Genomic DNA, 12,635 nt, shown 5'->3' with positions numbered 1-12,635 from the left:
TTCACTGGCTCACTCCCCAAGTAGCCTTAATGGCTGAGGCTGAGCTGATCTGAAGCCAGGAATCAGGAGCTTCTTCTGAGTCTCCCATATGGGTGCAGGGTCCCAAGGTCTGGGCCATCCTCTATTTCCCAGGCCACAAGCAGGGAGCTGGATGGGAAGTGGAGCAGCTAGGATATGAACATATGGGATCCTGCCACATGCAAGGCGAGGATTTATCCACTAGATGGTCGTGCTGGGCCCTCTGTTAGCTTTCTGAGCCACAAATCCAAAGCATCAGATGCAGTGTGTCACACAGGAGGTCTTTATACCAATGAGAAATGTGGACATGAAGAAGAGACAGAAGAGAGATAGAGTCTGATAAACTACTTCCTGGTGGAAGACAGCCTGGGGCCATTTCCACATGCCAGGGTGACCATGTGAGGGAGCACTGGGCTTTCATCCATCTTAGTATAAGATGTAGGAATGTATACATTGTACAGTGGGGGGGCAGCAGAAGGTGGAAGCCCCTCTGTGCATCCTTGTGGTGTGCCATCATGGTGGGTGCTGATACACCCGCCATGGGCATTTGATACATTTCTGGGTGGGAGTTTCTGCTTGGCCTCCATTGAGTGAAGCTTTCTTCTGTTGTTTGTGGCCAGAGGGAGGCAGGAAAGAGAGAGAGAGCTCTGGAACTCGGTCTGCTGCTCGGTGTGCCAAGGATCTCAGGTGTTCCTGGCTTGTGAGAAGCGTCCTTGTCTTCTGATGCACTCGGCTCCTTCAGGAGTCACCTCGGCTGGGCCCTAGAAACACCAGGCACCCCGAGGGGATGTGTGTTCGTCTTAGGCGGAATTCCACAGGTTTTCCTTTTAAGATTTATGTATCTACTTCAAAGTCAGAACTACAGAGAGAGAAGCAGAGACAAAGAGATTTCTATCTGCTGGTTCAGTTCCTAGAGGTCCACAGGAGCCAGAGCCGGGGACTTCTTCTGGAGTCTCCCATACGGATACAGGGGCCCAAGGACTTGGGTCACCTTCCTAATGCTTTCCCAGGTGCATTTGTACGGAAGGAGAAAGAACAGCCTGGACTAGAACCGACACTGAGCCGGCATTTACTTACCAGGACACATTGCCGGCCTTCTACAGTTTCTAGAAAGTTCAGGAGGCCTTCCAACTCTTAACAGAGCTGCAAAGTCCTCAACCACAGTTTTTCAGGACTACAATTCCCAGCATGCCTCGCTCCCCCAACAGGAAGCCAGGCCTCTTCAATGGGCGGGATCGGAAGAAGGTCTGCCAAAAAGGATGAAACCCGGCCAATGAGTGAGCCGGAAGGACTTCAAAGCCAACACCGTTTATGCTGAAGGGATTGGAATCTTTGGCGCCTTTCTTTCCGTGGTGGATGTGTGATGGGCGGATATGTGGGCCAATGAAAAACTTTCAAGGCGGGACCCAGGGTTTGTGGGCGGGGAGAGGTGTTTACGAGCAGCTCACTCACCCAATGAGAAGCGAAGTCCCCTAGGGGGCGGGACGCGGCGAGCAAAGGCGGGCGTGTGTGGCCGCAGCGGCAACCTAGCTTGCGAGCCATGGCGGAACCTGTGAGGAGACGCGGCCGGAGACCCCGAGGCAGAGGGGGAGGCGTCGGGCGAGGGGCCCGGGGGGCCCAGGGCGGCCGAGGACGGCCTCCCCGGATCCAGCAGCCTCCAGCCCGGCACAGTCTGGACACGGTGCTCGTGGATTTAGTCAGCGACAGCGACGAGGATGTCCTGGAGGTCTCCACGGCGTGCGATGTCGCCGACCCGGCTGAGGTCCCGCCCCCGGCATCTCCCGTGCCGGCCAAGCCCCGGGACGACAGCGACAGTGACAGTGAAGGGTCGGAGGCGAGGCCTGCGGGGCCCCCCCGGGCCGTGGTCCGGCAGCGGCGGCGGCGGCTGGTGCTGGACCCAGAGACCGCGCCGGTGGTGCCGGTGTACTCGGGCAAGGTGAGGAGGCTGCGGGCACCCAGCGGCGGCCAAGGCCAGCCGAGAGGTGTCTGGGGTTTTGGGGTGCGATGTTGGGAGTAAGGGATTCCCTCCGGGCTGTCGCCTTGGGAGATGCGGGGGCTGCTATTTGGGAGCCCGTTGCTAAGGAAGCCAGGGAGCAGGGCTTCCCACGGAGCCCAAATCCTTTAGATGTCTAGGGCACTGGGATGGCTAGGGGCATAGTTAAAAAAAAAATGGAGAACTAACGGTGTATCGGGGGAAGGAAGGGTGCTGCCCCTGGGACTCGCGGGGTGTGACCCATCTGTTTGTTATGTGCAGGTGCAAAGCAGCCTTCAACTCATCCCAGATCACTTGTCCCTTCTGAAACTGTACCCAGCGGGGGCTGAGGAAGGTAAGGGGCTTGGGTACCCGGTGCTGGGCTGATTGAGGGGACTCCCTGGCGACTGCAGCCCTGAGGTCTGGGGTCTCCTGAGCTCCTGCGACCCAGCCAGCTGCACACCATCCCTCCAGGGCTGGCCTGAGTGTAGGAAGGAGGTGCGGTCAGAGCTCCCCTCCTCCTGACTCAGATGGACGCCAGGAATCTACGTAGTGATGTGCAGATTTCAGGGACCCCCCATTTAAAAAAAAAAGATTTAAAAATTTTTATTGGAAAGGCAGATTTACAGAGAGAAGGAGAGACTGAAAGATCTGCCATTTATTGGTTCGCGCTTCAGAGGCCTCCGTGGCCGGAACTGAGATGGTCTGAAACCAGGAGATTCCTTCAGCTCTCCCACGTGGGTGCAGGGTCTCAAGGCTTTGGGCCGTCCTCGACTGCTTTCCCAGGCCACAAGCAGGGAGCTAGATGGGAAGTGGAGCTGCCAGGATTAGAATTAGCGCCCATATGGGATTCTGGCGCATGCAAGGCGAGGATTTTAGCCGCTAGGCTACCACGCTGGGTCCCCCTTATTTTTTCTTAAAGATTTATTTATTCGACAAGGCAGAGTGACACTCTGCTGGTTTACTCTCTAATTGCCAGCAACAGCTAGGGCAGGGCCAGTCAAAGCCAGAAACCTAGAACTTCATCTGGGACTTGATGTGGGTGTCAGGGGCTAAGGCATCACTTACTGCCTCCCAGGTGCCTTAACTGGAAACCTGGAAGGAAGTAGAGGAGCAGCTGGCATTTTTGGTGGCATTCATGTGGGATGTGGGAATCTCAAGGGAGGGCTGAATAGCCTGTGCCACAACGGTCAACATGCTTTGCTCTTAGCAAGGCTACCCGGCCTTGGCCTCCCCCAGCAGCGTGATTGTTGGCGCTCTCCCAAGGACAGTGGATAGGAATCAAGTCTAATAGGAAAGTGAAACTGAACTGGTGCAACCTGAGGCCAAGGCTTCGGCGCCCGGAGGAAGAAACACAGCGTCATGCCTGGGTTGAGTGCCAGTCCCCTCGCTCTGTGACTTGGGGACAAATTCCTTAATCTCCCCCTGCATTCTCTGGATGGGAAGTGGAGCTGCCAGGATTAGAACCGGCGCCCATATAGGATCCCGGTGCATTCAAGGCGAGGACTTTAGCTACTAGGCCATTGCGCCGGGTCCGATTTTTTTTTTTTTTTAACTTTGGTGTTGTTGAAATGTTAGACTAGAACATTCTTTGTGGTTGTGGAGCTGTTAGAATTTAGCAGCATCCGAGCTCTTGGCACTAGATGCCATGGGCTCGTCCCCAACTCCTCCCCCTGGCACACTGAGAGTCCAGGTTGCCTCTGGTCGTTGCTGGCTGGCCCCAGGAGTCAGGGTGCCCCTGGTCCAGGACCACTGGCCCAGCATTAGTGGTCATTGTTTGCTTGCTTTATGGTTTGGGATGATCTTTCATTGGCAGCAGGCAAGTGGGAAAAACTTCTGTATTCTGAAGTAATACCTGGTTTCTTTTTATAAGAAATGCAGGGGCTGGCGTGATGCCTGAGAGCACCAGCATCCTGTATGGAGCGCCAGTGTGTGTTCTGGCTGCTCCACTTCCCATCCAGCTCCCTGCTTATGTCCAAGGAAGGCAACGGAGGATGGCATAAAGCCTTGGTACTCAGTACTAATGTGGGAGACCCAGAAGAGGCACCTGACTCTTGGTTTCAGATCAGTTCAGTTCCACTTGTTACAGCCATTCCGGGAATGAACCAGCAGATGGAAAATCTTCCTGTTGAAAAAAACAAAAAAAGAAAATAAAAGAAAAATATTGAAGTTGCAGTCTCTCCACCTTTTAAAAAAAAGATAAACTTAAGTTGGAATAATGATGTTTAACAAAAGACAGTCGGGTCCCTTAAGCTCCAGTGGGTCTGTGGGTATTTGATGGCTCTGATCTTCTCTCTCTCTCCTGAATATTCATCTATTTATATCTACTTGAAAGAGAGACAGAGATCTTCCAGCTTCTGATTCACGCCACAAATGTCTATAACAGCCAAGGCAGAGCCAGGAGCTAGAAACTCCATCTGATGGGGGCAGAGGCCCAAGCACCTAGCTGTCACTGCCTCCCGTGCAGCTTGGCAGGAAGCAGAGTAGCTGGGATTTGAACCAGGCCCTTGGATGTGGGCATCCCCCTTGGTAGCCTCACCCCAGTGCTCACATGTCTTATCTCCCTCCACCCCCTCTCCCCCCACAGCCTGCTCCCTGCTAACTCTCTTCCACTCTCTCCTCCCCTGCCCCCAGACACGGACGTGGCCGACTCTAGCAGTTCCCAACTTGAGGATTCTCTAACCACAAGTTCTCCCTGGAAGAAGAAGCTCCGGAGTAGCGATGAGGACAAAGAGAAGGAAGAGAAGGGACTTCTGTGAGTGAGCCCAGGGCAGCTGGGCCTGTGTGCAGGGAGGAGGTGGGAAGGCTCCACAGAGGCGGGCAGGACCCTGGGATGGCTGCTAACAGAGGTGGGTGGGGGCGTGCTGAGCTGGAGGGGTTGAGGGGGAGCTCCGGGAGAGAGAGGTGGTCCACCCCACAGCAGGGCAGCAGGCCGCCCAGGACAGTCCAGCGCGGAGGGGAGTCTGAGATGGGCGTGCAGGGGGCATTCTGTCTCCTCTGATTCTCTCCTTCTTGTTCTGTGAGCTGGGGGTGATGACAGGACCTATTATGGGGACTTGTGGAGACGGTTAAGGGTTAGCACCCAGGAAGTACTCGGTGTTACTAAATCTTCACCCAGGAAATTGCTTATTATTACTGTTTGTTTTTTTTTTTAAGATTTATTTATTTTATTACAAAGTCAGATATACAGAGAGGAGGAGAGACAGAGAGGAAGAGCTTCCATCCGATGATTCACTCCCCAAGTGAACTGCAACGGGCCGGTGCGCGCCGATCCGAAGCCGGGAACCAGGAACCTCTTCCGGGTCTCCCACGTGGGTGCAGGGTCCCAATGCATTGGGCCGTCCTCAACTGCTTTCCCAGGCCACAAGCAGGGAGCTGGATGGGAAGTGGAGCTGCCGGGATTAGAACCGGCACCCATATGGGATCCCGGGGCGTTCAAGGCGAGGACTTTAGCCGCTAGGCCACGCTGCCAGGCCCTATTACTGTTTTTTTTTTGTTTTTTTTTTAATGATTTATTTACTTGAATGGCAGAGTTACAGAGAGAAAGGGAGAGACCCTCCCTCCGCTGGTTCACTCCCCAAAACAGCCAGGGCTGGGCCAGGCCACAGACGGGAGCTTCGTCCAGTTCTCTTACATGGGTGCAGGGACCCAAAGCCTTGGGCCATCCTTTAGCAGGATTTAGCAGAAATCTCGTTTGGAAGCGGAGCAGCCAGGACTTTGGCACTCATATGGGATGCTGGCATTGCAGGCAGTGGCTTGACCTGCTCTGTCACCTTGCCGGCCTTACAGTGACTTACCCTGAAATTAAGGCACTTCTCTCCCTAATGTTTGGGTCACATGATGGTAGCAGTGCTGTAGCAGGACTTCCCTGTCCGCTGTCTTCATTTTATCTTCCAGGAAAGTGGGTGTTCCCGAAAAGCACTCATTCGCCCTCCCTTGGGTCCCGTGGTTGCCCCTGCACACAGGGGCTGCGCTCTTGTACTTTGCCTCTCTCTGCTCTAACCTCTCTCTCTCTGCAGAGCAGAGAATGATTCTTTGCCTCCGTCTGCACCAAGGAACAAAAGCAGAAAGCACAGTCGGGCGCTCAAGAAGTTAAGGTGCTAAGAGGGGAGGGAGGGAAGGGTTCTGGCTGGGGTGGGGAGGACTCCTGTCGGCTATGGGAAGGATCCCAGCTGATCCGAAGTTCTCTGTGCTCCCCAGGGAAGTGAACAAGCGCCTCCACGACCTGCGGTCCACCTTGAGTCCCAAGCAGCAGCAGGAGCCCAACCCCCAGGGCCAGGACGACGAGGTGGTCCTGGTGGAGGGGCCTGCATTCCCCGAGCACCACCGGCTCTTCCCACTCAAGATTCGGTGCCGTGCTGACCTGGTCAGGTTGCCCGTCAGGATGGTGAGTGTCGGGGGAGGGCCCGAGCCAGCAGGGCCTGCCCTCAGAGGGGCTGAGGAGCCTTGCAAGGGTGCGCTGGCCGAGGCCTTTCTTTTGCATCGTGCCTCCCTGTCCACCTCAGTTATTCAGCCCTGTATACTCTTGCACTTGCTGTTCATGTCTGCCTGCAGTTTTTTCTTCACTCTCCCTTTTTTGGCAAACTTCACTTATTTACTTTTTTAGATTTTTAAAAGTTTGTATCGGAAAGGCAGATATATAGAGAGAAGGAGATACAGAGGGAAAGATCTTCCATCGGATGATTCACTCTCCAAATGGTTGCGATGACCAGAGCTGAGCTGATCTGAAGCCAGCAGCCAGGAGCTTCTTCCAGGTCTCCCAGTGTAGATACAGGGTCCCAAGGCTCTGGGCCGTCCTCCACTGCTTTCCCAGGCCACAAGCAGGGAGCTGGATGGGAAGTGGAGCAGCCAGGACATGAACTAGAGCCCATATGGGATTTAGCACCTGGAGGCGTGCCACCCTGCAGAGTGCTTTTACAGTAGGCATTTGTCTTCGACTTTTGCAATGGGTAGTCATTTCCTACAAAGGTCCGGATTTCTTTTTTTTTTTTTAAAGATTTATTCAGTTTTTCAGTTATTACAAAGTCAGATCTACAGAGAGGAGGAGAGACAGAGAGGAAGAGCTTCTGTCTGATGGTTCACTCGCCAAGTGAGCCGCAACGGCCGGTGTGCGCCGATCAGAAGCCGGGAACCAGGAACCTCTTCCGGGTCTCCCACGTGGGTGCAGGGTCCCAAAACATTGGGCCGTTCTCGACTGCTTTCCCAGGCCACAAGCAGGGAGCTGGATGGGAAGTGGAGCTGCCGGGATTAGAACCGGCGCCCATATGGGATCCCGGGGCGTTCAAGGCGAGGACTTTAGCCGCTAGGCTACCACGCCGCCGGGCCCAGATTTCTTAAAAATAGAAAATATGGTCACACAGGTCCATCTTCCCACTGGGTACTGGTCAGTGAAGGCTGTGCAACAGCTGGTTGTTGAGAACATGGGGCGTGTGGCTTCCAGTTTGCTGCAATTCCTGTTACTCCCTTTGCCTCCTACCCCATGATTACTTTATTTCTTTGTGGTCTCCCTCTGAACCACTTACTGACACTATTTATTTTATATCTTGCCAGGCAAATAGGATAAACGTCACAGCAGAGTTCAGCAAATAGCTGAGGCCTGAAACTTCAGTGTGGGACAGGGGTCTTTGGGGTGAGGATTGGGAATTCACAGGACAGGAAGGCCTTCTTTGCCCCTTGTCCCGACTCCCTAGTCGGAGCCCCTACAGAGTGTGGTGGACCACATGGCCACCCATCTTGGGGTGTCCCCAAGCAGGATCCTCTTGCTCTTTGGAGAGACGGAACTGTCCCCTACCGCCACCCCCAGGACGCTGAAGCTCGGAGTGGCCGACATCATTGGTAAGGGGAAGGCAGGGAGCTGGGGCTTGCTGGAGGGGGTGTCTGAGGGCCTCGCCCAGTGGGTGGGCCCTGCCTCCAGCCCCCAGCTCAAGCCTGGCCCCCGCTCCTGTCTCCTGCAGACTGTGTGGTGCTAGCAAGTTCTTCAGAGGCCAAGGGAACAACATGCCAACAGCTGCAGCTGCGGGTGCAGGGCAAGGAGAAGCACCAGACGCTGGAGGTGTCGCTGTCTCCCGTGAGCAGGCTCTCCGTGCCCTCCTGGCCTCCCTGTCACCCCTCTCGCCACTCTCACTGGGTCCTGTGGCTGACTTGCTGCAGATGCCACCCTCTGTGCCCTTGGCTGCCCACCCAGCCTAGAGGCCAGAAAGAGCCATTGTCCCACTCCTCCCTGTGGGTACAGGGCCCTCTGCCCTAGTGTGTGTGACTCTTCAGTCTCCTGACTTCTGGGGAAGGCCCCTTGGTCAGCAGCCAGTAAAAGCCATCAAGGAAAGGTGCACTGTGGGGAGCTAGTGCCCGAGCTGTGGGCAGCCAGTCACTGCACCCTCAGGACAGAGTCTCACTTCAGGGAGGCCTGCAGTGGGAAGGCACTGCTGTCACCCACACTATCTGCACAGGCAATGTAACCTGCTGTGACACAGTTGTCGGACTTAATGAGTACTGTTTCTGCAGTTTCGTTAGTCAACTGCAGTCTGAAATAGCCGATGGAAAGGTCTAGAAACAAGCATGTAGCTAGTTTTACATTGCACTCCATTCTGAGGACATCATGAAATTTCATATGCTGCTCTGTCCCCGAGATGTGACTCATTCCATTGTTCAGTGTAACCAGAGTGTGTGCCAGTGAGCCTGCTGGTCCCGGAAGTGTCTTGCCTGTCTGTGCCAACTAGTGTGGTATCACCATGAGTGGGCTCAGATAGCCTTCAGTGTATTGTTTTTTTATTATTATTATTATTTAAGATTTATTTATTTTTTAATTGGAAAGGCAGGTATAGAGAGAAGGAGATACAGAGAGAAAAATCTTTTGTCTACTGGTTCACTCCCCAAGCAACTGCAGTGGCTGGAGCTGAGCCAATCTGTAGCCAGGAGCTTCCTCCAGGTCCCCCATACAGGTGCAGGGTCCCAAGGCTGTGAGCATTCGCCACTGCTTTCCCAGGCCACAAGCAGGGAACTGGAAGGGAAGTGGAGCAACTGGGACGTGAACTGGCACCTATATGGGATGCGGTGGATGCAAAATGAGGATTCAGCCACTAGGCTGTCATGCCGGGCCCCTCAACTTTTTTTCTTTTTTTAATGTTTTCTTTTATTTTTAATTTGTATTGCAAAGTCAGATGTACAGAGAGGAGGAGAAACAGAGAGGAAGATCCTCTGTCTGATGATTCACTCCCCAAGTGGTCACAATAGCTGGAGCTGTGCCAATCCGAAGCCAGGAGCCTAGATCCTCTTCGGGTCTCCCATGTGGGTACAGGGTCCCAAGGCTTTGGACAGTCTTCCACGGCCATTCCAGGCCACAAGCAGGAAGCTGGATGGGAAATGGTGCTTCCGGGAGTAGAACCAGCACCCATATGGGAACCCGGTGCTGCTAGGCTACCACACTGGGCCCCCTCATCTTCTTAACTGTGACTGTGAGTGCCACCATCATGATTATGTATTGAGGCTGAAAGTAGCCTCTGACGTATGTAAGGAGGGAAACATGGTGTGTGTAACTTTAGGTACTGCCTGTAGCTCCTGTTGTCACCAGAGCCCGAGGCACCTGCCCCCGCCCTGTCCTTGAGGCCTGTGTGTTCCAGAAGAAGAAAGGGGGCTCCGCTGTGGGGGACCCTGATGTCCCCGTACCCCATCCCTACGCCATCTCCCTTTGCCTCCTGTCACTCACTCTTGAATTTCCCTCTCCATCCAGGCGTCCCCTCTCAAGACCCTCATGTCCCGTTATGAGGAGGCCATGGGACTTTGCGGACACAAGCTCTCCTTCTTCTTTGATGGGACAAAGCTCTCGGGCAAGGAGCTGCCAGGCGACCTGGGCATGGAAAATGGGGACCTCATTGAGGTCTGGAGCTGAAAGCCCACACCCCTCTGTCAGGGGGAGAAGGCCTGTTCCCGCTGCAACTCCCCTGCCCACTTTTTGCCCAGTAAACGCTAGCAAAAGCTGAAGTTTAACTTGAAGCTGCCGCGAACTCCAGGAGTGACGTTTGAGGCCTGCTATCCACGCTTGGCGTGAAGCCTGGCAGCCTGTGTGCCGGCTGCGCTGTGTTGGCCTGGCTGCGGCAGCCTCAGGTGCTGGAGGACAACCTCTGACCCTTAGCACTTCCCCTCCGCCGGCACGTCTCTCTCGTTCGTCATCACAGCGCGTGTGCACTGAAGCGGCCCTCAGGCTTAAAGGAGGAACTCCATTGGCGAGGGGAGCCTGGAGTTCAAGGGCTGGCCGTGGCCTTGTCCTCCTCCCAGAGCTAGCGGCTCGGTCTGCTAGAGGCATGTGTGCTGCTGTGCTTGGCCTGGCACCCAATCTTCAGAGTTCATCACCTTTTTTCTTCTCCTTCCCTGTCCTCATCCATTTCTCCATGTTTTGCTGATTTTTCCCAACATATCTTTGGATGTGACTGTCTCCTGATAAGATGTTTGGAGTGCGAATTTGCTTTGACTGCACATTCTGGGCACCGAGCCATCGGTTCTGTGCCATTTTCATGCACTGAGTGTGAAGATCCAGCCCCGTTGCCGGTTTGAGACCTATGTCACCCACTGCGCTGGAACTCTGCACTGCACCACTGGCCACATTTCACCAACACAGCCAAAAGTTGGTGCCCGTCGGCACATCCCACTTCTTGCCATTGCATACCAGGCTGTGATGCAAACCCATATATGTGCTTGCTGGGGAACTTCTGCAGCATGCTTACCCAGAATGCGATGACAGATCGTACAAGGTCAATTTTTCTGTGGTTTTCTAGATTTTTCTACGAAGTGGAATTGATCCTTCTCCCCAGAAAGGTTTCCCTCTCTGTATCGTCTTCTCCGGCACTGGCTGTTGACCAGCTAACTCCTTCAGTGCTGCCAGTCTGGTGGGTGTAAATGGGCTGGCACTGTGTTGAGCATGTACTGATCCGAGAACCTTCTGTTGACTTTTTCTCACACACAGCACCCTTTCTGGCCTCCCCTTCCGTGCAGCCGCTCGTCGCCTCACTTCTTGGCCTTCGGTGGTTCATTCTCAGGATCTACTTGCGTATTTCTGGGCGGTTGCAAAGAACTCTGGGAACGGCACGTTGTTTGTTCGTACTTTAAGGCTCTCCCTCCGTGGATAGGCCTTCTTAACTTTATTGCAGATGAGTGAATTATCTTATTGTAAAAGTTGGTTGCTTCTTGATGTCCTGTTTCAGAGAAGTTGAGATGTTTTCCGTTTTTCTGCTGTTAGCCCATGAGGCATCCCTTTCACAGCAATGCCGCTCACTAGGGGCCAGGCTGGCTGGTGGCTCCCTGCTGGCATTCCCTGGGCTGCCATCCCTTCTATAGGATGTCTGTCCCGGGTCCCGTTAGTGGATGCTGGGCTGCGCTGGCTGCTAGATCCTGAACAGCCCTTCTGAACTATTTGAGATGCACCTTTGTAGCAGAGACCAAGTTTTGTTTCACAGCCTGAATTGAGCCTGTTTTCCTCAATACCATCTACTATGAGAAGTCTTCGCTGTCCAATGAGAGGAGCAATAAATTCAGCCTAAGTATGTCAGCCTCTTAAAAAATTTTGAGAATAATCCTCAGTGTGGTTTTCGCTGCTGCAGGTGTTTTTTTTTTTTTCAGCTCTCTTATGTCTGTTAATAAGCTCAACACATTACAATTATGTATTCAATCCTGACAAAATAAACTGCAATACATGCAGCCAGTGCAGGCTGTGGCATTTCTGGCTTTGTGAGCCTCTCACGACTCCCCCGCGATCCTCGTGGCAGAGCCCATCGGGTAGCCACTTAGCTCCCTTTTTGCTCTCTCCCAGGAGGCAAGGGTGGACCCTTCTGAGCAACCCAGACACTTGGACCCAAGAGAGCAGGGTCAGGCATCTCTGTTCGCAGGCAGCCAGCGTGGAGTGCAAAATAGTCGGTAGAAAACTTGCATCTGTAATGGTTCATGCAAGCTTGTCTTATCGCTAGCTTTGTAATAGCTGCTATTACATAGCATTCAAGTAGTTAGATACTGCAACTCATTCAGAGATGATGATTTGGGGATTTATTTATTTGGGGGCGAGCACAGTGGTATAGCAAGCTAATCTGCCTGCTAGTGCTGGGATCCCATACGGGTACCGATTCACTGAACTGCTCCTTCAGGCAGTGGCTGCAGCCCATGGGGCTCAGGCCATGCAAAACAAGAGATGGCCTGGGGCTCCGACATCAGCCCTGACCCTGGGTAGACTGTACATGCAAAGGGTGTGGGTTGGGGGCACCAGAAAGTCAGCTCTTATGTTTTTAATACTGATGCTTAGGCACACACTGGGAGAAGCATGATGTATTTGGCGGGCTTTTTGGGCCTTGGTGGGAGCCTCACCTGCGGGGGGAGGAGCACAAAGAGGGCCAAGGAGCCAATGGGTTTTAGTGGGGCAGAGGATGGAACACTGGGCCTGCTGTCTCCAGGCAACCCCATTGTCTGCTGCCTATATAAAGCCCCAGCATGCCTTGCTCTGGCAACACTTGGTGGGATTGTCCGACTGAGCTGGACACCTCTTCCAGGCGGTCCAGACCAGTTTAGCGACCCGCACGCAAACATGTCCTGGCGATATGCTGGCCTGCGCTCCGGCGTACGCAGCTTCCTGGGACTGCTAGGATGTCCCATGGCTCTACTTTGGAGC

General features: G+C 53.9%; 1 protein-coding gene across 1 annotated transcript; it reads left to right on the top strand.

The window, feature by feature from the left end:
• The first annotated feature begins 1,497 nt into the window (after positions 1-1,497).
• On the top strand, positions 1,498-11,677 carry NFATC2IP (nuclear factor of activated T cells 2 interacting protein). Its single transcript, XM_058680791.1, has 8 exons — positions 1,498-1,954; positions 2,273-2,345; positions 4,625-4,745; positions 6,010-6,087; positions 6,191-6,377; positions 7,681-7,825; positions 7,945-8,057; positions 9,717-11,677. The coding sequence occupies exons 1-8, from the start codon at positions 1,559-1,561 to the stop codon at positions 9,873-9,875; spliced, it is 1,272 nt and encodes a 423-aa protein (XP_058536774.1). The 5' UTR covers positions 1,498-1,558; the 3' UTR covers positions 9,876-11,677.
• Positions 11,678-12,635: the final 958 nt, after the last annotated feature.

This window comes from Ochotona princeps, chromosome 24 (assembly GCF_030435755.1).
Source record: "Ochotona princeps isolate mOchPri1 chromosome 24, mOchPri1.hap1, whole genome shotgun sequence".
NCBI classification, from domain to species: Eukaryota; Metazoa; Chordata; class Mammalia; order Lagomorpha; family Ochotonidae; genus Ochotona; species Ochotona princeps.
This window is presented reverse-complemented; position numbering and strand designations above follow the sequence as displayed.

Excerpts from the sequence above, each read along its gene's own strand:
- NFATC2IP (XM_058680791.1), top strand. The coding sequence starts at position 1,559 with ATGGCGGAACCTGTGAGGAGACGCGGCCGGAGACCCCGAGGCAGAGGG. Across the intron at positions 6,088-6,190 it reads CGGGCGCTCAAGAAGTTAAG|GGAAGTGAACAAGCGCCTCC; the intron begins GTGCTAAGAGGG and ends TGTGCTCCCCAG. Across the intron at positions 8,058-9,716 it reads TGGAGGTGTCGCTGTCTCCC|GCGTCCCCTCTCAAGACCCT; the intron begins GTGAGCAGGCTC and ends CTCTCCATCCAG.